Raw genomic sequence first — 24,746 nt, forward strand, 5'->3', positions numbered from 1 at the left:
GGGGGCAGGAAGAGAGAGGCTATGATGAATATGTGTGTGTGTGTGTGTCTCTGCTGAGACAACCAAGCAAGCACTGGAAGTGCTTATACAAAATTAAGTCTGTAGTGAACAAATAGACCTTTTGTTTTTATTCTCCAAAGAATATAATCTAACCATATGCATACTATTTACACTGTATGCATGTGATAAGCAATTGAAAGATTACTCATGAAAAGGTGTATTTAGTTTAAATACCAACATTATAGTGCTTTATTAAAAACTTGAACATTAGTAGATTCTGATATGGATTGAGGGGGCAAGCACCTGTCCTTCAGAGATTCTCAGGGACCACTGTGCCTATCACACATAGATTTTGGCTTCTGGTGTAATGGACACCCTAATATTTTATTAGGTTGGCAGCAATGCTTATATGATTTGAGTAAAATACACTAAAGTAATTTTTCCTTAAATTTTTTCCTCAATGCTTTGAATTGAATGCAAGAGCCTTGCACATCCTATGTACACACCTAACCACTGAACTATACTCACAATTGTCCCCTTTTAAGTAAAAGCCTTAAAAATTATTTGGGGGGGGATAGAAATCATTCAGTGGTTAAAAGCATGGATTGCTGCTCTTCCAAAGGCCCTGAGTTCATTCAGTTCCCAGTACCACAGCTACCTGTAACTAACTACGGCTCCAGAAGATCCACTGGCCTCTGCTGGTCTCCACAGGCACTGCACCCTCTCTCTCTCTCTCACTCTCTCTCTCTCTCTCTCTCTCTCTCTCTCTCTCTCTCTCTCTCTCTCTCTCTCTCTCTCTCTCTCTCTCTCTCTCTCTCTCTCTCTCTCTCTCTCTCGCTCGCTCCTCTCGCTCTCTCTCGCTCGCTCGCTCGCTCTCTCTCGCGCTCGCTCTCTCTCGCTCTCTCTCACGCTCGCTCTCTCCACAATTAAAATAAAAAATTAAATTAATTTTGGAGACATCAAAATGGCTCAGTTGGTAAAGACATTTGCCACCCATCCTGACAAAGTTTGATCCCCAGGACCCACCTGGTAAAAGGTAAGAACCAATTACAATTTCCCACAAGTTGTTGCCATCATACACACACAAAATGTAAAGAAAAAATTAAATTACTTTTTACTTTAAAACTTTACATGCTATGCAGCTCTGTTTTGCACAGCTTTGAGATATATCATTAGTTACCATAAAATTATTATTTTTGAATTAGAAACAAGATTGTTTTACATGACAATCCCAGTTCCCTTGTCCTTCCCGTCATATATCAGTGTTCATAAAAGTATACCTATCATAAATCATTTCATTATATATCAGTAGGCATATAGAAATTGGCCCCTACTTTTAATAATTTGACTCAATTATTCCACTATCAGAATCTGTCTAGAGCTGTGTTCAAAGCGCAGGAAACGTAACAAAGGTCCCAGCAGCTGTATTCTGTCTGGAAGAGCCCACATCTGTAACAGCTGGTGGATGGGTCTGCTAAGCGATGGCTAATCCACATTGCCTCCCAAACATCTCAGACTCTGGGCTCCTTAACTCCTCTAAAGAAGGTTGAAGACCTCCAAGAGCCCTTGTTTGTGTGGGGTCCCCGTGAATATCATGTTAGAAATCAAAAGGGAAAAATATTAAAAACACTGAAAATCCAAGCACACACCCCTTTCACCTCCCTGGAGACCTCCATGTTCACAGAATGAGTTATAGCAAAGAGGGGACATAGGTTTAGGGTTAGAAGATAGATTAAAACCTGGGAACTCTTGCACATTAAGAATTACAAAAAGTCCTGAATTTTGAGAGCATGATCTATTTGGCATTGACATAGACATTGAAAAGAAACCCTGATTTAATGAAAGACAAAAATCTAAGGATGTGATGGACCTCATCTTTTTAGACACAGAATCTCACAGGTAACCTTGAACTTGCACTGATCCTTCTGCCCATGAAGTGCTGAAATTACAGGCCAGGCACAGCCACACACGGCCTCTTACTGTACAATTTAAGAGAGAATTCTTAAAAAGTCAACCTTGTGTACTACAAGCATATAGCTCTAGATGCTAGACACTCACTATTTTGGTTTTCTGCACTGAGATTGTTTTAGTTTGTAATTCAATTTCAGCTTAGTAATTAGAAGACATCAGGAAAAATGACCAGCCCAGGGCCTTGTGCCCACATTCTACCGCTCAGCCACTCCCTCAGTGCCAGCCACCTGCCAATCCTTCCCAATGCCCTGTATGGACAGCCAGTTTGTCTACACTCCACAGCGCCAGTTTCACTTGGAGCTTGCTAGAACTGTGACTCTCCAGCCTCAGTCAAGAACTGCTGAGTCAAAACGTGTGCCCAGAACTTGCTGATCTCCGTGCACAGCCGGTATGAAAGCTCTGGCAGAGCATTGCCTGCACCTGGGAGCTCAGAAAGACAGATGCCTGGGAGGGCTGCTGGGATAATGATGCTCCCAGCTGACTCTACCATGCATCCAGAAAAATGATACTTTAGGATCTTGGTTTCAACCTTGAAAAAGATAGCATTGAAACCTCCAGTAACCACTTCTTAGAAGTGACCCCAGCACCCAAAACATGTGCCAGTTCCTGGGTCCCAGAAATTTAAGTGGGCCAGAGGAAGTAGGTGGCAAACAGAAGCTTAGTCCATTCACACTACAAAAATAAGTGCTGTAGGCCAGGCATTTTACAAACAACAAAAGAGAATTGCTTACAGTTCTGGAGGCAGTGGAGTCCAAGGTCCGAGCAACTCAAGTTTTGAAGTCTCAGTATCTAGTGGAGAGCTAGTTCTCACAGCACATTCCAGGCCTCTGCTCTCGCTGGAAGAACAAATGCCCCCAGGTCCCCTTCATAAAGGCACTCAGCCCAATTAAGACGTGGAGTCCTCGTGCACCAATCACCTGAAGCTCTTCCCCTTACTATTGCTTCACTACAGACACCTTTCTTTGCTGTTTTATGAGTATTTTGCCTGTATATGCATCCTGTATGTGTCTTGTGTGCCTAGTGTCTGCCTCTGCAGACAGAGGGGTCACATTCCCTGGAACTGGAGTTATAGTTGCAGATGGTTTGTACCCACTATTCTTGGAATTGAACCCCAGTACCCTGCAAGAACAGTAAGTGCTCTTAGCCACCAAGCCACCGCTCAAGCCTGGAATCACTTTTAATTCAGAAAATTTCAAGGATACAGTCATGCAAGCCACAGCAGCTGGCTTCCCTCATATCCTCCAAGACTAGAGAGAGCTTGCCCCCTGCACTGCAGAGCCAGGAGCCCACTTAATTGCAGCCATGTTAATTAAGCTTGGTGACCACTTGAGTGGGATGGTGTTGAGACTGTTACTATTTTTGCTTTTAATGACACTCTGTGACGGACAATCCTAGAAGTTTTTTGGAATCATTTTTTAAAATATTCCTATGACATAGTGAGTTTGCCCCCTCATTGTCATGTTGTATGGAAAGCTACTTTTCAGGTTCTCTTTACTGCAAATGAAACCACCACCACCAGCCCATTGGTTCCACACTTTTACCTTCCTTTGCCAAATGCCCCACAACCCCTCCATGGTCCACGCCTAACCTTACTCTGGAAATCACAGCTCCACAATGATTAAGCATCCCCGGAGCCCAGCACTTATCACTTCAACCTTTACCCTCTTGAATCCTTGAAGTCTATTCTTCCCTGGAAAGATAGAAGGTTAGCTCTGAACAAGTCTAGACCCTCAGCCTGTGGAGATTCCACTCTGGTTCCCACCTCTGAAACTTACCTGAGAGCTTGTGGCAGTGCCTGGAATAGAATATACTTTCATGACTGTGTGAGAATGTGTGCTGTTGGTTCAAGGGACAGATGAGTTGTTCATACCAGCAGCTGCTTGCAATTGAGAGTCAGTAACAACACGAGGGACTACAAAAGGCACAGATCATTTTATTTATGTGATTTTAATCATCACAGCAGGTGGCATTTAAGAGAATTTGCTTCAAATAAATACAAAATGCACCATCATAACCTTAAATATAATAACGCATCCTTTATTTAAAGTACCCCATAAAAGATGGCGTAGTGGTGCATAGCAGGAATTCTAGCACTTGGGAGGCCGTAGCAGGAGGAATGAGTTCCAAGCAGCCTAAATTAACACAGCAAGCCTAAGGCTAGTTCCAGGTATATACTGAGACCCTATCTTAAAACCAGAAAGCACAGGACTTTACAGGAGCGTAAAGCAGATGGACATCATGTATGCACCACCATGTTCAGAAGTTTCCACTCAACAGATGAGAACAACACGGGCATTCCTGCTGCCAGGGAAAGCATCTAGCATGCAGCAGGCCCCTTCGAGCCTACAAGCAACAGGCAATGTGCTCTTTCTGACCCCATCGGAAAAACGCAGGCTATTTGTTCCCTAGGAGTTCCAGAAGCTAGAACCACTTGTTCCTTGCCCCTCCCAGTTTCTGGTAGCTGCTGTCAAGTTTGGCTCTCCTCATACTGTGGACACACTACTACCTGAATCTGCCTTCCTTCCAGGAGCGTTCCCTACATTGTGTGGGCCAGAGTCTGAGTTCCTGTTTAGACTCTCAGGGTGTGAAATATTGAAAGATGCAGTTTAACCTGTGATAAACTCTTAGCACATAAGCATGATTTCCACATTCTCTAAAATCAAGGTTGTAGCCAGATGGTATGAGGTTTGTCATCACAGCTCTTGGAAGGTTGATGCAGGGGAATTGCTGCAAATTTGAAGGCAGACTAAGATACAGAACCAGAAGTATCAGGCCTGTTGGGGCTACTGTTAAAACCTTCTTAAGCCAAGAAGCAAAAACCAAATCAAACAACAAATAGTTAGAAATCCTCAAATCAAAGCCAACTCCACCAGTTCCTCCGTCATGGGCTTAGAGAAAGTTCAGCGAAGTCTGCCCTTTGTTCTGGATAGTTTATGTTGACCTGGGACCTTGCCTCACACAAACCTCTTACGTTGGGGGTGGGGTACTGAGCCCTGGGAGAGAGGCTGCAGCTTCTGTGTCCTTCCGCCAGAATGACACATGCCTGGAAGACATGGCACCTCCAGAGTGCCGGGTAAACACCCAGTGACAGTGAACACTGGCTGCTAGAAACTTCGTCTGAAACTGCTCAGGAGGCAGGGCCAGCTCCCACCCGGCTTGCACAACCCTGCTGCACCCAGGTAATAAAACACCAGTGGCGAGATCAGTGCACAGATACTGATGAGAACAAAATTCTCCGTTCCTGAGGTTCCCAGAATGAGCCTCGGGTTTCAGGAGGATGAAGGAATGCCCCTGCCTTCTCTATGCACCTGCCATCAGCCTCACACCATTTCCCAACTCTGGAAGGGAGCTTGCATAGCAACAACCTCCCTCTCCAGCTCCAGCCAGCTGTGGTTCTCCATGGCCGACACTAGAGGGCAGGCCACTAAAACTTTTCTGTTCTAATCAGTGTGCAGGTTCAGGGAGGTGGCAACCACATGGGCAGGGCGGCTTGTCTTGCTGGGCACTGGTTCTTCCTGGAATCCATACCCATGAGTTCACTGCTCTTCTGTCCACTTACTTTAGCACTCGTTCCTATTAGTGGAGGTGGGGTCTAGCTCAGGCTAACTGGGAGGGGGACAGATAGACCTACCCAGCAAGTTTACAAGGGAGCAGCAAGAGGGAAGCCATGAGTAATTCCTCAAATCAAGAATCTCCTAAAAACAACAGTATAACAGCTCTACCTTTATAGCAAATCTCTCAAACAAATAAATGACAAGGGGGAACTTAAGGTGGCTTTGGTACCTTCAGTTTCTCTTTCCCACCTCTTGTGCCCAAACCCAGGAACACGATTGCTGTGCCCCTCGTCATGTTTCCACTAAAAGTTATAACTCAGCCCTATCCTTGCTGTTTCTACTTGGTGAGTGTAGCAGTACCTCACTGTCACTGTCTCCCGCCCCAGTGGCCAGTGTTTATGGACAGACTCCCAGTCCTTCCTTGGAGGTCTTCATAGATTTCCCAAGGGAAGGAGCAAGCCCAGCTTTCTGGGGAAGGCCTGCCAGGTCACCGGGCTCCGACCCTCATTGTTCAGCCCACCCACTTCCCAGGGCTCTTCTCCAAGAGAGCCGGAAACAGGCGCTGGGAGAGCCGCACACTGCGAAGTGATTCCATTCCTGCCCACACAAACACCAGCCCCACCCCACCCCACCCCCCACCCCGTGAGCAAATGCTTTTCCAAAGAAGCAAAAACTTGGACAGGATCCCTTCTAAGAGTGTCCTGCAGGGGAGAAGCCTGGGACCTGGGGCAGGAAGGGAGCCCAAAGAAATGCCAAGGGGTTAGACCCTGGGAAAAGAAATGGGAGTTCCAGTATTCTCCAATGTGTGGTTTGTTGTTGTTGTTGTTTTTACTGTTCTTTTTATGAGTAGAACATTTTTTATATTATAGAGGCAATCTTTGTGAGAACCAGTAAGCAACAGGAGTAAAAAGAAATTTGGTAATCTTCCCCTAAAGTCTAGGATCTACTTAGAACAAGGAAAAACTTCTGCTAAGAGCCTTGTCAAAAGGCATCCTTGTAGCTCGAATCTTTCCCCGCTGGCAGAGCATGGCGAGAATGGCCAGGCCCTGTGACATCAGATAATTAGGGACACGGCATGGCTTGCCCATCTTTAGTCATGAACAAATTTCCTCAAAATCAAAGTACTTTTGTTTTCTATATCCAGAGGGATGAGGCACAACACTTCTCACGTCTTGGAACACATTGTTCTGTCCACTCTTAGAGTTAGAAATGGGAGATTTTGTTTCCAATTGTTCTTAAAAGTAATAATTCACAATAGAAAGACAGGCAAGCTGGTGTTTTCCCATGAGTTAAGATGACAATTTCAGGGGACTATTGGCAATTACTTTCTTATAAACACTGTAACTGTTATCTAGGTCCACTGTATATGAAATGTTCATAAAGCTTAAAAAAAAAAATACACAGCCCAGAGTGGCAGGGTCAAGGTCAGAAATGTGTTTTACAAGGTTCCCAAGGTATCTGTAACAAGTAGAGGACAACTCTGGGACAGAAAACGCCTACCAACAGGGTGCTTGGTGTGTCTGTCTGTCTGTCTACATTTAGCAACCCAGAGAGACAGCAGCCCCTTCAACCACGTTTCCCTCCCTCCCAGGACTGATGGCATTACATGTGATTTCGTCAGCATCTTTGGAATGCACTAGTGTTCCTTGCGCCCCATCCCAACCTGCCTCCTGAGGGATTCTGGTGATGGTGGCAGTTGTTGGGGCAGAGGATTGAACCCCAAAGCTTCAAGCACACTACAAATAAGCTAGCCCCCTGGCCCAGGCCTTTTGTGTTTTAACCAGCCATTTCAGAATGTTTTACAATAATGTCTGAGAAGTACTGAAAAAAGTAAGACGACATAGTCCTGGGTAAGGTAGAACCAAGTTTATTACTGACAGCTTTTATTACAATCACTCTCGAGTGTAAAAAATAAAGGGTGATTAAAATTTAAAACTCACTTGGGCTTGTGGCTTGGCTTTCACTGGGTGTACCACAGGGTGGGGATCTTGCCTGATTCCGAATCAACTGGCCAGATGCAGTTCACTGGAGAATGAGGTAATAAAGAAGACAAGAGTGCCGATCGGAGAGCACAAGTGTCCGTGTTGAAGGACATCACAAACGACAGTATGGACAGAGGTGAAGTCACATGACCTCACATCCACGTATGGAATGACTATCTCTACCTACAACAGACACAAATACATACATGCAGAGCCACACACACCCAAACTGCGGAGATGGGACCTTAAGGGAGTGCCTGCCCTCCCTCTGAGCAGACTGTGCAAACAGAAAGCTGCGCTAAAAACCTCTACTCAGAAAGCTAGTTGGCAAATGTGGAACTGCTATCACAGAGGCCGTAGTCTTCCCAGAAACCCACAGTCTAAAATCTGTCCCCATGCTAGCAACATCGAGGGGATATCACAAGCTGGGTGAAAATCTGGGGCCAAAATACACCCTCTCAGTGGATTTTGCACGAGGCAGAAGGAGAACCTGAAGGTGGCTTCCCACCTAGCGTCACAGAACCCTGGCTGGGCCTCAGTAAAGCCCTCAAGTATTTGTGCTTTGTTATTACCCTGAGGCCACCTCATGAGGACAGAGCTCTGGCCATGCACTAAACTAGCTTTGTTTTGTTTTTTTTTAATATATGAGAAAACTAAAATTGGAAGAAAGAAGAAGAAGAAGAAAAAGAAGAAGAAGAAGAAGAAGAAGAAGAAGAAGAAGAAGAAGAAGAAGAAGAAGAAGAAGAAGAAGAAGAAGAAGAAGAAGACCACCACCGACATTAAATGCCTTTTGACAATGTCAGCCCTGCTTTGGAACTGGGCTTTATATCTCTCAATGAGGAAGACAGGGAATTTAAAAAATCTGAGCTGGATGCTGGGAGAGTGGGCCCACGGGGGCATCTGAAGACATGGCTAGGACAACATGCCACAACCACCTGAGGCTGGGGGCCTGGGGCATAAATGCTGACGAAGGCTCTCTCGTCTTCTGGAAAACAACATGGTGGATTCAGGGTCACAGCACATGCAGGCCAGGGTTCTACACAAACTCACTATTAAGCTGAATAAGAAAACATTACGCAGGACTGTATCATAGCCTTAGCCTTTGGGAGACAAGAACCAAAATAACAACCAATTAAGAAAGAAAGAAAACACATAAACACAGCCCAGAGTATTCCAGAGTATCCGAAGAACCCAAGCACTAGTTTGGTAAGGTGGGGTGAGGGGGTGTGTAGTTGGTGCCTCTCATTAACCTCATTTTCTCCTTGGATGCCATTGATAAAGCTCAGGCTGGCCGCTCAGAGGAAAGATCAGTCCTGCAGAAACGCGGACCGCAATCTCTGCTACCCTAACCTGCTGCACCCAAACACCTGGCTTTCTTTCGGGGCTCTCCAGAGTGTGCATCCTGGATGTGACCCCTTCCACCCATCTCAACATCTGAACACAGAGGACAGCTGTTTGCTTCTCCAAAGGGCAGTTCCAACAGTTTCTGGAAATGTGTGCTGAGAGATTTCAAAACACTTGGCCCTGGGAAGGGTGTGGGGGAGGGGTAAGTTTTAGCCAAAATGTGGACAGCACTGTCTTCTCCACAAATTCAAGTGCATGCAGTGCCCACCCCACCCCCTTTCCCTTTCTGGTAGCATCCATCCGTCCGTCCATCAATTCATGGCTACAGGAGAGAGTCACGGCATATCGAGGGACTCGGTGGCTTTCACACTGTTCTGTTTTTCTTTTTAGAAGTTCCGTCCTGTGAGCAGCATTTCCCAGTTTTACCCCCACAGAAAGTTAAGTCCTTGGCAGCTCCGTGAGGTGGGGCTGCAGGCCCGTGACTGGGTCCCTGCAGCCCGCCATCAGCCAGCACGGGAGGGTCAGTGAGGGGTCAGTCCAGTGTCTTGCAGCTGTGGCCGCAGGGTTCTACCAGCTAGCCCTGACAGCTTCAATGTCACTCACCAAATTCTGGGCCAGGCATATCCCAAAAATCTAAGAGAGGAAAGAAAGCCAAGTGAGATAGTGGAATTCCAAAGCTTTTTGGCTTTTCCTTGGCCGTTGGTTCTGCCCCCTTCCTTTTTTGCAATCTGACTCTCAAGCTGCTACACAGGGCATGGAGATGTAGCTCTGTCAGGAGAGACCTTGACTGGCATACAGAAAACCTGCATTCTATCCCAGCACCACAAGAAACCAGGCACAGTCATAGACACCTGTAATCCCAGCACTTGAGAAGGCAGAGGCAGGCACATCAGAAGCCACCCTCACCTCCATAGCAAGTTCGAGGCCAGCCTGGGATACATGAGACTTGTCTCAAAGACAACTGCTGAAAAAGAGAGTGGGTAGAAAAAAAATAAAAACTGATGGGCTATTAATATTCTATTAAATCCATAATTTTAGCATGACTAGCTCTTCAGTGCTAAATGCAGAAGATGTTCATTGTCCTCAAGCTAACCCTGTACCAGGAGAAGTTATTTCCAACCCTCCCTGTGGCCTACAGGGCTCCCATCTACTCCCCCCCCTGCACCCCATGCTTCGCCTGTTCTGCACTTTGCATGAAAAATGGCATCAGATAGTAAGTATGTGATGCCCGTGGCTTTTTTCATGTAGCAAAATGTTCTCCAGGTTCACCTACTGGTCCTGTGAAGCCCATACAATCTTATGGGTTTGAATACTTAGTCCCCAGCTAGTGGCACTGTTTACGGAGGTTCTAGGACATTTGAGACTGCAGCTTAGCAAGCAGAAGCGGGTTGCTGGGGACAGTGACAAAGATGTTCTCTGCCTCTGAGCTGCTTTGGCCTCTAAGCCTTCTCCACCAGGCTGGACACTAGCCTCTCAACCATGAGACCAAAATACCTCTTTCCTTATTCTGCAAGGTATTGATCACAGTGTTGTAAAACTTCATGACCCAACTACCAATGTTGTTTTATATGACACAGATTAAAGAACTTAAGTGGATGTTTTGATACAATGTACAGAAAGTTGAGGTAACCTCACCATGCACGCCCTGCTTCGTGACCAGGGAAGTCACACGTGTATGTGGGAAAGTCAGTTGGATGCTCAGCTGGGTCTCCAGGCCACCCAATCCATCCATCTATGGGTTTCACCTGCTCTTACAGGTAATAACCCTCAATGTCACACACACACACACAGGGAACAGTTTTGTTGATGATCAGCCCCTCTGACCCGTGCACCGCCTGCAGCACCCGCCCAGCTCTCCCTGCTGAGGTCAGGTTTGCAACATTCTGAAGAAGATCCCACCACTCCACTGGGAAGGTGATGTCATCGGCTCCTCAGCTTCCTCCTGTCTCACCTCATAAGAGTGTCAATCCCCACTAAGGAGGTCACAGCAGGAGGCAGGGAACACAGGAGGTAGAGCTCCAGGCTGACTGGGTGGGTAACAGCGCTGAGCAGGGGCACAGGGTGGGCTGAGAAGACCCAGAGGTAGGGATGGTGCGACCCTGGGGTACTCCCAGGGCACTGAGAAGATGTGGCTGAGGGGGGCTGACTCAGATGGTTGAGTGTGTGTGGTGGTGAGGGGCAGAAAGTACTGGGTTCTATACAAAAGCCGCTGAAGAAAGAAACTGGTGACTCTTGCAAAGAAATGTCCAGCCATTCAGTCTATTTGTTTTGCTCTGCTCTTGAGACAGGGTCTTCCTGTATAGTCTAAGCTGCTATCCCTAGGGCTGAGATAACAGGCGTGCTTCACCACACCTGCCAGTTCATTCCTTTTGGACGGCTGAGTACTAACCCTATTGTCAGTACATACCAAAGTCTTTAAAATCCACTGATGATGTCGCCATTGTTTCCAGTGCTTGCTGCTCTGAACATGTGTGTGTAAATGTAACTTTTCACTCCTTTTGCTTGCATTCATGGAAAATTGTAGGGTCACACAGTAATCGTATACTTATTTTCCAAAGCGCTGAGCCATTTCTGTTCCCTCCCTCCAGAAATGTGTGAATGTTCCGTCTTATGCCTCACGAACACCCACTATCTCTTCTTTTCACAGCCACCCTAGTGGGTGTGCAATGGTTACCCTCACATGGTTTTCTAATGGCAAATGCTGCTGACATGCTCTCCTATGTAATGGGCCAGCTCTGTCTTGCTAGGTGGTTCAGGCTGGTCTTCTTTATATATATATATATATATATATATATATATATATATATATATTATATATATATTCTAGATATCAAGGTTCCTTTCAGGTAAGGACTCGCAAATATTTTCTGCTATTCTGTGAGTAACCACAAATGGCATCATTTTCAGTAGAAGTTCCATAGTTTGATGAAGTCCCATTATCTGTGTTTTACTTGGTGGTTATATTTTTGCCATCATTGCTCTTATAAGGTAACTGTCCAGGGTGAAAATAACCAATTTACACCTTGTTTTCTTCAAGAGTTTCACAGCTTTGGCTTTATATGGAGAGTTTTGTTCATTTGTTTTTTACACTAGGGTCTGATCAGGCCGGGCTGGTGGTGTGGTCTTATGAGAACATCCTGCTTCAATCTTTTCTTAATAGCTTACATTACAGACATACAGTATACCACACTTATATTTGAGTCTTTGGTCTATTTTAACTGAATGTTACATATATGAGACAGCTATCTAAAAGTCAGTCTTTTCCAGATAGAAAATCAGTCTTCCTAACCCATTTGGTGAAAAAAAATTTTTTTAACGTGTATAGGTGTTTTGCTTACATGCATGCCCGAATACCACATCCATACAGTGTGTATGGAGGCTAGAAAAGGCATCAGATCCCTTAAAACTAGTGGAAGACCACTGTTAGCTATTATGTGGAGGCTGGAAATTGAATCCTGGTCCTTTGGAAGAGCATTCAGTGCTCTTAACCACTGAGCCATTTTTCCATCCCTGAAAACCTTTCCCCATTCCCCACTAAATAGTTTCAACTCCCTTACCAAAGCAAAGCTCACAGATGTGTCCGGAATTTAACCCCATTTGTCTATAATTGGCCAACCTTACAAGAACACAGACTATCTTGAATCTTGCTACTTTGCAGAAAGTTTTAATTAGGTAACATGCAACCTTCATCTTCTGTTCTTTTTTTACTTTGTTGGGCTATTCTGGTTTCTTGTTTCTCCGTGTGATTTCAGGCCCAGCTTGTCCATGACGGTGAATGAGGAGTTTGGACCTGAGATACGGACTACACAGAATCTTGAGATCATCGTGAATAGTGATGCCACTTGAACAATACTGAGTTTTATGATCCGTGAACCCAGGATGCCTATTTACTCAAGACTTTTTAAAATTTCCTTCTACTCTGTGGCCATTTGTGATCCAGCACAGAAACCATCACATCAAGAGAAGAGTCAGCTCCTGAGACTGCCCTCACTGGCCCTCTGGCAAACTGGTCCAGAGAGACAGAAGACACAGCCATACTTCTGCAACTCCACAGAGCCTTAACCTTGCTCCTGAGAGCCACTCTGAGCAGCCAAGTCTACCCCAGCTGTCACAATGCAGTCCTCCACGCCCATGGGAATAAGGGATGGGTGCCAGTGACCCTATCAACCTCCGGCTGGTGAAAAGCATGCCTCTTAACATGTTTGCAGATCTAGAGTCGGACCTCCTTCAATAAACCAAATCTAATAGCTCCAGTGTGTTCCCAGGACCTCTGGTATCTCAGAAGTTATGGCACTAGGCAAAGGCCCTGTCCTGGGGAGGTGTCTCTGGGCACCACTGTCTGAGCTATACCACCCAGGACCCACATCTTACCTGCAGCAAAGCAATGCCTATGAAAATACCAGCCACGATGGTTAAATTGTCCTGTAGCCACTTCTCAAACTGGGGCACACAGCCTTTAGTGTAGATTACAATCTGTTGGTCAACTTCCTTTACAAGGGAAGAGAGCAGAGTGTCACAGATACAGCCCTGTGCATGTGCAACCGTTCCTCCAAACACGCTGTGTGTTAAGCCACAAGGGCAGCTTCCACTTACTGGTTTTTGCCTGGCATCATAGCCACACTGAGTGTTGATGACATCTTCCTGGGGAAGAAAGGAAGAGAAAAGTGGGACTCATTCTTGTTCAACAGAAAGCCCATCTGATCATGAACAGGAGCCCCTGCGGTATCAGTCGTGAAACCCAATGAGGGCACAGGGTTCAACACGCCATGTTCATTAAATGCCATGCACTTAGGAGAGCAGTTTCAGAAGGATGTAGTAAAAACTTCTCCACCTTAGAAATGGGAAAACAAAGCCTCTAGCAGGTCCATTATGCCGGGGGTAGGAGAAGGAACAGGATTCAAAATACTGCCAACCTCAGAGAGCTCCAAGGGTTGGGGACAGTGGAGACACAGGCAAGGAACAAATGTAAAGGACAAAATGGCCATCTTCAAGCTCTTTGGGAATTTCTACTTAAAAAAAAAATATTGCTAGAGAGTAGATCTAGGGTCTCATGCATGCCAGATATGTGCTTGTCCTTTTCAATCTATAAAATTCTGTCACTTAAAGTTTTTCTGTTTTAATTAAAAAGCATTATGTTACTAATTACAAAGCAAAACACTGCCTGGCCATGTGTCAAACAGGTGGCCTGACATCTCCAGGATCTGGTTGGAAATACTGTGGGTTAGCTGCTTCCTCCCCTCTGGGGGTCAGTGATGGATCTCATCAGCTCGGAGCTCATGGTGTAAGACAGGCCAAAGGAGGGATCTGCAGCTGCCTAGTGCCTCCTGGAGACTCTTCTGATTTTCTCAGGGACAGAGGTAGAGCATGCTGGCAGGCCATGACCAGCTGCCTGAGTGGGTACGACAGACTTCGAGCTGGGCATCCTGCTGCCACCTGACCTGCCTCAGAGGAGGAAGACAAGATGACTGGAATGGGATCACAGGCAGGTGGCATAGTTCTTAGCGATGCTCAGCACAGGCTCATCTGCCCTCCGACTCTAAAAAACGCTCGCCTCTGTGAAGGAGTCCCACAGCGTCCAACCTTGCAAGACAGGGAGCCTGTGGAGAGTCTGCACCTGCTGTGCTCCACTGTGGGCAAGGACAGGCTGTCCAAGAAGGGCAGTAGCCACTCCTCACATGGGTCATACTACCCTCAGTTCTGGCTTTTCGCTTACAATATAGAAGGTTCTCTCTCTTTTTTTCCTTCATTCTACAAACCTTGCACATAGTATGACATGTACTAAACAGGAGTGGCTTGTGAGTAGACTGTACATTTTCTTTTTAAAGTAAAACACAAATGGCAGTTGCTATTGCCAACCTTATGTCAACCCTGGGCCACTGTGGCTCCCTAAGCAGCATTCCTACCTTGTCATGTCTCAATCTCACCTCTTGCTCCTAACTCCCTTCCCAGGACTCATACGAGAGGAAAAGGGTTAGTAAACCCAAGCTACTGCAGATTGATCACCTGTGAGCCCCACGTTCTCATAAAGGAGGGACAAGTGACATAGGCAGGCTGCCTGGGTCTGGTACCCAACTGTCACCTGTCATTACTGTGATTTGGGAGAAATCATGGTACTCCACATGCCGTGGTTTCTTTTCACTGGAGAAGGGGACCTCCTTTTCTGACCTCCCATGAGCCGACACACACACACATACACACACACACACACACACACACACACACTTGCTAAATGAATACCAGCCATCCTGTCTTGTCTGGGAAGACTGAGGCACAGCACCCCCACGTAGGCATGAACTTGTGAGGAGAGATTTTAAGACAAAATCACTCCGACACACCCATAGTGCGCACAGGGCACAGCTGCCAGCAGTGAGCTTGTTGCTCTTACCGCAGGGTCTTTAGTGCAGCAGGAGAATGGCACACCGCATCGCTCTCGGCTTGCATTGGAATCTGTGCAATTGAAGTAAATATTTAGGTTCCAATCATCAGCTCCAAAAGCCCCACAGCACTGCCACTAGAGCAAACAGGAGAGAGTTAGAAGATCGTCTAGGCTCAGAGGTGACCAGCCACCTGCCCGCCACACACATGACACCCATCCCCTGCCAGGCCCAGCACCTCGAAATGTAAGTTGAAATTAACGTAAATGGCCCAGTAAAGCCTTGCAGAGTAGTTAAGGCTGATGGGTCTACAGATGGGTTGGCACTGGTCTTTACATGGGGAAGGGTGGTGCACAGTAGAGCAGGGCTTGAGGAGATCTATTTGGCTTGGTCATGTCCTAGAGGCATACACAAGAACATTCTAGAAGGAAAAATAAAGCACTAACAAGAACGGCAACATCTAATGAGGCAACCGTGGCTGTGCTTGAGGATCTGATCTTATTTTAATGGTTCTTAAGCGGTTTTATTGAGTGTAAGTGGCATCAGATGAGCAACAGACACTTGGGTCAGTTCTGATATGTGGCTAACACTTAGAGCTGTTACCACTTCACAAGACAGTGAACATCAGGGCTGATGGTCAGTGCTACAGTGATCAAACACTGTGAGGTCCTGGGTCCAGTCCCCACAGCCACAAAAACAAACCAACAAAAAGCCAGAGTGAACAAAACCCACTTCTGTACAATCTTCTCAGATTAATTTTTCATTATCTTTGTCTACACTGAATTTATTTTTTCATAACTTAATCTTTATTATTATATATTCATTGGTGTGTGCCTGTATGTATGACGGTGTGAGGGTGCCAGAAGCCCTGAGACTGGAATTACAATCAGGAGTGAGCTACCACGTGGGTGCTGGGAATTGAACCCAGGTCCTCTGGAAGAGCACCCGGTGCTTTTAACTCTGAGCCCTATCGACAGACTGCTTTTTTTTTAAAGAACATATTTTTATATTTTCAACTTTACAAAGTCATTCAGCTAATTAAAAAATAAAAGAAGATGTATAATTCAGTGGCTGTTAAATGGGGACTGATTATGCTACCATACAAACTATCCACCACTTCCCTGTGCTGGGTTACCCTGGCTGCTTACATTAATCTAAAACCAACCCCTGGCCATTTTAAGGCTTTCAGGACCGACAGTCATGTCAAAACATTTAACTCCAGAACAGAAGTTCTGAGAAGAGCAGGCGTCATGTCAGGAACACGAGTGAACACATGCTTGGCAGGCCCTGCTCCTCCTCTGGGCTTGGGCCCCATAGGTCCAATGAGCTCTGTCATGCAAACTACTCAGGGAGACTAGCCAGGAAGCAGTGAGCTCACATCCATTAAGACCTAACCTAGCAGCACCTGGAGGGCTGTGGACAGGGCTTCATTTCACACCTGAAGGCAGCTTGCAGCTGCTCTGCAGCCACTGAGGAGAAACCAAGACCCCCAAGAGAGTGCTGAGCACCCTGAGAAGGGTGGCCTTCCTCAACACCCCCACAATGCTGATTCAGCATGGCCTTCTCCACTCCAGGTAAATGTTATCCAGATCAACCTTCCCAACTGAGCTTCTCCGTGGGCCCGATCTTGCTCTAAACATTAATGCCATGGACATCACTGACCTAGTCTGCTTGGCCACTCCTACTTTTCCAGTGCAGGAGTGAGTGCCTGCTAATCTGCAGGCCAGCAGCATTTGGTCCTACTGTGAGACCATGCACATCATGAGAGTGTCCGGATAGCCACAGGAATTAGACAATAGCTCATTTTCACTCTCTTTTACTATCCGGGAAAGAGTTCAAGTTTCTGTCAGTTCAAAATAATGAGGCTGTGTCTCTCGGCTCCCTGTCTGTGCCACTTTGCATTTTGAGTGGCATGACAGTTGCCTGTTGTGTTGGCAGGACAGGAGCAATCCCTTAGTCGTGTTCAGACACCTGTGTGGCAGGCAGGGGTTGGCTTATTCCTTGTTAGAAGTCGGCAGGCTTACAAGTCTCTAACTTTTGTTTTGGACTGTACACATGAGGTAGCTGGATGAGCACATTTGAGCAGCTTTTTTTTTTTTTTTTTATTTACTTATATGTATACAGTATTCTGCCTACACGCCAGAAGAGGGCACCGAATCTCACTATAGATGGTTGTGAGTTCCCATGTGGTTGCTGTGAATTGCATTCAGGTCCTCTGGAAGAGCAGTCAGTGCTCTTAACCTCTGAGCCATCTCTCCAGCCCCACATTTGAGCAACTTCATGAACAAATATCCTGTTAATTATTGTGGGCTCTAGGGGAAGGAACATGGCAAATTCATATTTAATCAAACAGAACTTCAAATATACAGAAAAACAATTTTCTCCAGGGGCTGACACGGGTACAACCACAGTGATCACGTTTTTGCTTAAGCGTTATGTCTTCCTTCCTCTAACTTAATGCAAGTTGAAACAAGTGGAAGCAGAACATTCCTGTTTAGGATACAAATGTAAACCATGGAACTAGGAAACAAACAAACAAGTATACAAACAACCGGATGCTAGGCAGAAAAGTTGGCTGGATGTCTCCAGCGGGCAAAGAAACACAAGGCATTGTGGGAGTTCCCCCTGTGAGAAGCTGTTTCCACTGGGAAGGAAAGGAGGTTTGAACTTACATATTCCTGGGTGAAGTCTATGAGGTTCTGCAAATCAATGTCATCTCTGTAAGCCCTGATGTTGTTGTTAATAAAGAAATACAGCTGGTCTTTAATCCAGTCTTTGAAAACAAACGCCAACACCCCAGCAGTGAGCTCCAAGAAGAAAATAATCCCCAGGAACACAGAAAACTACGACAAAAGAAACATACAACAGAGAATGGTCACAAGGGTTAGATTATGTGGAGTTAGCAGCCCCCGCCCCCCAAAAAAGGGCTGTAATTACATTCAACTGGGACACATCTCCAAACTGCAGCCTTCTGTTTCTTCAAGTTTATTAATGGAATATTATACTTCAAAAAAAGGACTTCTAAAAATTAAAGATCACTTCATAATCACATTTTGGAGTCTCTGGGGTTCCATTTGATAATTAACCAACAAAGCCCAAATCAAACATGAGTAATAGGAATTTCTCATTAGCCCCACATTAAGGCCTAATGAATTGCCTGTGACTAATGTACTGCCAGACATAAGAACAATGTTCTGCCCGACCTCTAGGAAGCCTTTTTCCTAACTTGAAAGGTAGATTATCCCATGTTTTACGATCGCCTGTCATCTGCCCCCATGGCTGGATTCCACCTGCACTTCTGTTCTAGATTTGAGGTTTTAATTCCTCCTTGCGTCTCCCATACAGTGTGAAATAGATCTCTTCATCTTCAAGAGGCCAGAGAGGAAGGAGGAGGAGGCATGGCTGTGACATGAAAACAATTTCCAGTGGTGATGACGAAACCGTGGGCTAAGGGCTTTCTAGTCTGGGAAGCAGCACCCTCAGGAAACTCTGTAAATAACACCACCATGCAATCAAAGGGAGACTTCTGGCTACGGCTGGTAGATAGCAAGGTATAAGGTTAGAAAGCATGAGGCCTGGGGTAACGGCTCAGGACCCTGGGGAAATTTCTCTTCCACCTATGCTTCAGAGTATCATCTTAGTCATCCTGACTGCCGCTGCGCCCACGGCCTTTCCACACCTCCCTCCTGCTGCATCTTTACCCTCCTCAAAGGGTTTGTGAGGCGAAACTTGGGGACGGTGGGGTGTGGCCATTCTCTTCATGAATGGAGTGACGTGTGTGTGTCTTTGTGGGAGTGAGGCAAGGGGGCCAGAAGAACAAAACCAGTGCCTGACAAAGTCTAAGATGCCAAGGCACAGGCTCCACTTGCAGGCCCTTCAGCTCAGCCTTCCAGGCTCTCACTGAGCTGCTGCTTATCTAGATCTGTCTTCAGTGAGTTCTCTGGAAGTAAAATGGAAAGTTCTTAATTATCAGTGCCACCAATAACTTCAAACTGAGTTTTCCTTAGAAAAGAAAAAACTAGCGTTTTTTGCTCCCTGCCTTCCTCTTCATATAAAACAGCCCCCTTCCCTGTACACGGTACCACCCCAAACATGGACATATATAGGCCTCACACCACAGAAAGAATAAAACTCAAACTGGCATGCATGTGTGTGAAACAGTCCGACAGTCACACAAAGACTTTGGATTTCTGTTCTTACCACCACAAAGGTTAGGAAAATTCACTTTCCAGTTGCCTTGGAAAATACTTCCAAGTTATATAATATACACATCAAATATTGAGTCCAAATTCAATCCCTTTCAAATATTTGGCAGAGACCCACATGCCCGGCTCTGTGAGCTAACTCCCCCCTTCCCAAAGGTGCAGAAAGTGACTGGAAACTTAATTTGAGGGCACTGGTCAGCCTAGAAATACCACTTCTATTCACAGTCGTACCTCTCGGATTTCCCCCAGCAATTTTCCTAGTGTTGGGGCAATGTGATCTTTGAGGTTGTCTGGAGGCATGGTGATATTAATTCTACTTACCTATGGCTCCTGCTCAGAGAAAGTTCAAGGCCAGTTTCTACTGTTGTACTAAATAAAGAGAGGCCATTTAAATGTTCTCCAAGATGGAAAGCTAAGAACACCACTCTTTTCACATCTGATATGAGACTTTAGGAAGTGAATTGCTATAATAAATAAAGCCATGTTCAAGGACACCACATGAAAGGGACCCCACTTGGGAACATGGAGGTTTCAATGGTTAAGTCGTGGAGCAGATCACAGGTTACAGGAAAGCTGAGTGGAGCCATGCTGGCACTTAGAGATGCCTAATACCAAGAAGACGGGCAGGTCATGATCAGGACAAACACCCCATGGAGGAACTCCATAGGTTCTTGACTCAGTGAAGAAAGCTGCAGGGGTGGGAAAGTGGGGGTGGTCATGAAAGCCTCTGTGTGTGTCCGTGTAGAACAGGGTCAATCTGGAAGATAAGGCAGCTAGAACCATGGGAAACGAGCCACTCCCACCAGGCACCTGGAAAAGGGGAGCTAGCTCCTCATTAAACTATGTCTGAGACCCAGGTCTTCCCTTTTGGGGGGAGCCACATGAAAAGATTCAGGGGAACACCTCCCGAGACTCTCAGGGAGCAGAAGCTGCCCCAGTTCAAACCCTGGGACTGGAACAGCGACTCTCCTCTTCAAGACTTTTAAGAAGAGAGGTCAGTGATCGGTCCAGCAGACATGCTATATGGCTATTCAGACTAGTTCTAGGACAAGCTCTGGTTTTAAGTGAAAATGACCCTAGAAGATGTGTCAGTAGGGGCTGTGAATGGCTACAACAGGAAGTATCACACAAAGCTGTTTTCTGGAAATTTCTGAGTCCTCCCTCATCACAGGAAGATGGGATCCTTCCGAGCTTTCCTCTGTCTTTGGAAAAGAGAGTAACGCCTTTTCCCACAGAAATCTCTAGAACGCTAACCCCCACACACAAGGAGGCCATATTCAATCCATACCAAATATCTGATAGAAACAAGACATGCTTGAAGTTACATTTGAGGGCATCGCTCAACAAGGAAGCTGTAGTTCTGTTTGTAAGAATGGCCACATTTGCCATTCTTACTTAAGATACAAGTATGTTATATATGCCATTGGAGAGGGGCACCAAAGGGAGGGAAGGCCTTCGTCGTTCATTCTCTCCTTAGCCCCAAATACTTACATCCCTCCTGCTAAAGTCCCTCCTCTACAAATACAGTAGTCACACACTGGAAAGGAGTTAAAAGGTGCTGCTCATACAAAGGAGGATTTCCACCTTGTTCATCCAAACTACACAAGCTCGACAGGCGACCTGCAACAGCAACGTGTGTGCGCCCTCACACATACAGAACACACTATCACATGTCCCACGCGTTCCTAAGGCTTCTTCAGGGACTGGAGACAAGTATGTTGCATATGTACAAAGCCTCCTTGCATGGCAAGGCTGGGTGGTACTTAGACGGCCAAAGACGAATGTCTAGTGCAGGGGCGAGGGGAGGAGGGACAACACACAATTGGAGAGCCCTCCTGAAATAAAAATGGGCCTTTTTTTCTTTTCTTTCTTTCTTTTTTGCCTAGGCCTTTGGTGCACCTGCTATCTTGCCTGTATTTAAGAGTGTCATCTTGGTGTAAGAGCCTGGATCTCAGACCAAGAGCAAAGTTGGCAATACTTACGAACTTGAGAAGGAAGGTGTTTTCCCGAAGTGCTCCAATGCACCCTGCGAACCCCAGAATGAACATCACTCCTCCTACCACGAGGAAGAGCCACACAGGGTCAAAGCCCCCGAGGTCAGTGATGGACGAGATGTTGGAGAGGACACCCTGGGAGAGGAAGAGAACACACACGGCAGTCATCTGGCTGGCTGGGATGATCACTAAGAGACCATGTGAGGGGCCAGGAAGGAGAATGAGGGGGAAAGGACCAGGAAGGGAACGAAAGGGAAAAGGAAAGTAAGAAGGGGAAAATCGAAGGACAGGGAGGGAGAGAAACAGATTTCTTTGCAAGATCAACTGTGTTTCTATTTCTGGTAAAACAATAAAGAACAAAACAATCATAATTACAGCACTGTCACGAGACTGTGGATGCCGAAAATATAGACACATCCTTGCTTCAGTGCCCTCAAACACACAGTTTTGAGTAAAAAGTAGATGTAACAAGGCTTTCTGCCTTGAACAGAAAGCACAATCATTTTAAGGCCCCTCCCCCAGGTCCACTTGGAAGCCTTTGGCATGTCTCCAGAAATATGGGGGTTGGGGGGGAGCTAGGAGCTTGAAGATGAACTTTGCAGGCTTGGCTACAAGTACCCCAGGCTTCCCAAGGAAAAGTGATCCTTGAGGGCAGTCCCTTCAGGATCAGGTCCCAAAGGTCCACTAATGTGCCCTGCTGTCATGTGCTCAGGGTTAGCTGTTGGAGGCATTCCCCACACTTCAGGGGTGGAGACTAAAACACAACAAAAGTATCTCCCTTACTTTCAACTCCTTTATCCTTCTACCCCAAGACTACATAAGGGATCCAAAGTAATGTTATTTCTCCACAAACAATACCCACTTAAAAGGACTCGCTCTGAAGTGTGAGAACACAGCGGAGCCTGCCAGAAATCATGATACTGTTTCTCCACAATGTGACACACATACTTAGATTCGGTTCACGGAGACCCAGTGACAGTGTTTTTGGAACCCAGAGTTTGAAATACCCAGAATCACTAATAAAATTTTATTTTTCTATTACATTTTTTGAACCTTCAATCAAAATACCTATAGACAATTGTGGTATTGTTTGCCATACAACCCAAAACAGGTCTACACAGCACTGTCTACACAGCACTGTCTGTCTACACAGCACTGCTACCACCTCGGAACATGGCTGATGCGTCTGGTTTTGGATGAGGAAAATGTAAGTTGGAGTAGTTTGGTGACGGGCTGAAGGTCACGGGTTATTTTAGATCGGGAGCAGATGTCTAGCTCAGCACTCTCGGATGGAACGAGCCATGCATTTGCCTGCATGTGCCTCCCAGGCAGTGTCTGTCAAGCCTGGGTGTAGGAGGCTTAACTTTCAATTCACTTAAAAGTTGCTGAAACATTTTGAGAACAGCACTTTAGGGTTTGGGGGTTGTTTCTTTATAGGGGTGTGAACTTGAGGACACCAGAATGTGCTTGGAGAGAGGCTACACCATGAAATTATAAAGCTTTAGCTTAGCAGAAATGGCCGAGGGCTTACATAAAGTCACAAAGCAAAATTGGGCAGGTTCAAAGTTTCAAAGCAGGGGGATGTGCCTGTGTGTACCAGGATGTGGCCTGACAGCTGCACCCCTCAGGCAAAGGCACAGACACATGGCTAGGTCTAGTTTTGTGTTAAAGCATACAACTTGGACATGCATCCCAGGAGGGAAAACCTGTACAGAAAACACAGAAACACCAAAACAAACCTGCACTTACACAAACGATGCTGAGAAAAAACTGTTGCTAGAGACCTTAGATAGAATGCAGGCCGCAAGGACTCAGTACTGGAAGGAGGCGGCCAGCCACTGGGATTTTCACGGGTGTTAAAGTCTTCATGTTTGGCCTTGTTCAGTCACTTTGGAAAGCTCATTATGGGAGGAGACCTGATTTACTTGGAATGAAAGACAAAGTAGCAGAGGTACAAGGGAGACAGAAGCATGCTGTTTTTCCTTACATTAATTTTTTTTTAAATTGATACATAGTAATTGCACATGTAACTTTGGGGTTACAATGCAACATTTCGACAGGCAGCTATAGTGTGTGATGATCGGATGGGAGTAACTGGTGGAATATCACCTTGGATAGTTATCATTCCTTTTCGGGAGCTTTACACTTACTAAGTGTTTACAGTCTCTCTCTCTCTCTCTCTCTCTCTCTCTCTCTCTCTCTCTCTCTCTCTCTCTCTCTCTCTGTGTGTGTGTGTGTGTGTGTGTGTGTGTGTGTGTGTGTGTGTGTGTGTACATCCAACATCAACCCTGGGTATTATTCTTCAGGCACCATCCTCTTAGTTTATTTTTTAATTTTATTTATCTTTTTGAGCCAGACTTCCTCAATGGAGCTTGGGGCTCTCTAATTAGCCTAGCTTGCCTGGGCACAAAACCCCAGGGCTGTCTGTCTGCCTCTCCAGTCCTGGATTATATGCATGAGCCATCACAACCAGCTTTTTACACGGAGGCTGAGAAGGGAAGTCAGGTCCTCATGCTGATACACCAAGCATCCTACAGACTACGGCATCTTTCCAACAAAATTACTTTTGTTTTCTTCACTTGGTTCTGCAAGGCAAGTATGTACCTGAAACTGTATAAGGGACTTTGAACAGAACACTTCCCCCTCCCACATCTCGCTAACCTCCCCTTCCTGGCTCTCCCTGCTGTCTTTAGTTCTCTGAATTTCCCTATCTATAATGCCTAGGACCCGCAAGTGAGAGAAAACATTGGGATCTGTCATTCTGAGCAAGACTTCGTTTGCTTAGCACGATAGTCTCCATCATTCATTTCCTTCAAGTGACAATTTCTTCTTCTTCAGGGCTGAAAACAATCCATTCTGTGTAGGTTCTGCATCTTCTGTATCCATTGCTGTACTGGCGGATACTTAGGTACCACAGCTGAGTTATGGAGAAGTGCTGGAACAAACACTGATGTGTCATTGTCTCTGTCCTATGTTGGCTGCAGTCTTTTAAGCAGTACATAGTTGGGTCACACGGTGTGTCTACTTTTTGGGTTTTTTTTGTTTGTTTGTTTTGTTTTGTTTTGTTGTCTTTTGAGGAAACCCCACACTGATTTCCACAGTGACTTGGCTAGTTCACAACCCTCTAGCAGCACATATGGGCTCTCTTCTGTTCTCATCCACACCACTGTCTGATGCTGTTTTAATGACTGCTATTCTGATTGTGGGGAGATGGGATCTCAATAGCAGTAGTTTTTATTGGCGTTTCTCTGACAGCCAGCTGAACAATTTTTCATGTTTATCGGCCATTTGTATTTTCTCTTTTGGTAACCGTCTGTTCATT

The 24,746-nt window shown here is 45.8% G+C and overlaps 1 protein-coding gene across 2 annotated transcripts in view; it reads right to left on the bottom strand.

The window, feature by feature from the left end:
• Nucleotides 1–7,376: 7,376 nt before the first annotated feature.
• Tspan5 (tetraspanin 5) overlaps nucleotides 7,377–24,746 on the bottom strand; it is a 171,632-nt gene continuing 154,262 nt past the window's right edge. For both annotated transcript variants that reach the window (XM_027395825.2, XM_027395824.2), the window contains 6 exons: nucleotides 21,413–21,559; nucleotides 17,898–18,068; nucleotides 15,237–15,362; nucleotides 13,445–13,492; nucleotides 13,223–13,339; nucleotides 7,377–9,484 (listed from right to left, as the gene is read on the bottom strand). In XM_027395825.2, coding sequence (XP_027251626.1) covers nucleotides 9,419–9,484; nucleotides 13,223–13,339; nucleotides 13,445–13,492; nucleotides 15,237–15,362; nucleotides 17,898–18,068; nucleotides 21,413–21,559 — 675 coding nt within the window. In that variant the 3' untranslated portion in view covers nucleotides 7,377–9,418. The remainder of the gene's footprint in view (nucleotides 9,485–13,222; nucleotides 13,340–13,444; nucleotides 13,493–15,236; nucleotides 15,363–17,897; nucleotides 18,069–21,412; nucleotides 21,560–24,746) is intronic.

The sequence above is a fragment of the Cricetulus griseus genome, assembly GCF_003668045.3.
Source record: "Cricetulus griseus strain 17A/GY chromosome 1 unlocalized genomic scaffold, alternate assembly CriGri-PICRH-1.0 chr1_0, whole genome shotgun sequence".
Classification (NCBI taxonomy): Eukaryota; Metazoa; Chordata; class Mammalia; order Rodentia; family Cricetidae; genus Cricetulus; species Cricetulus griseus.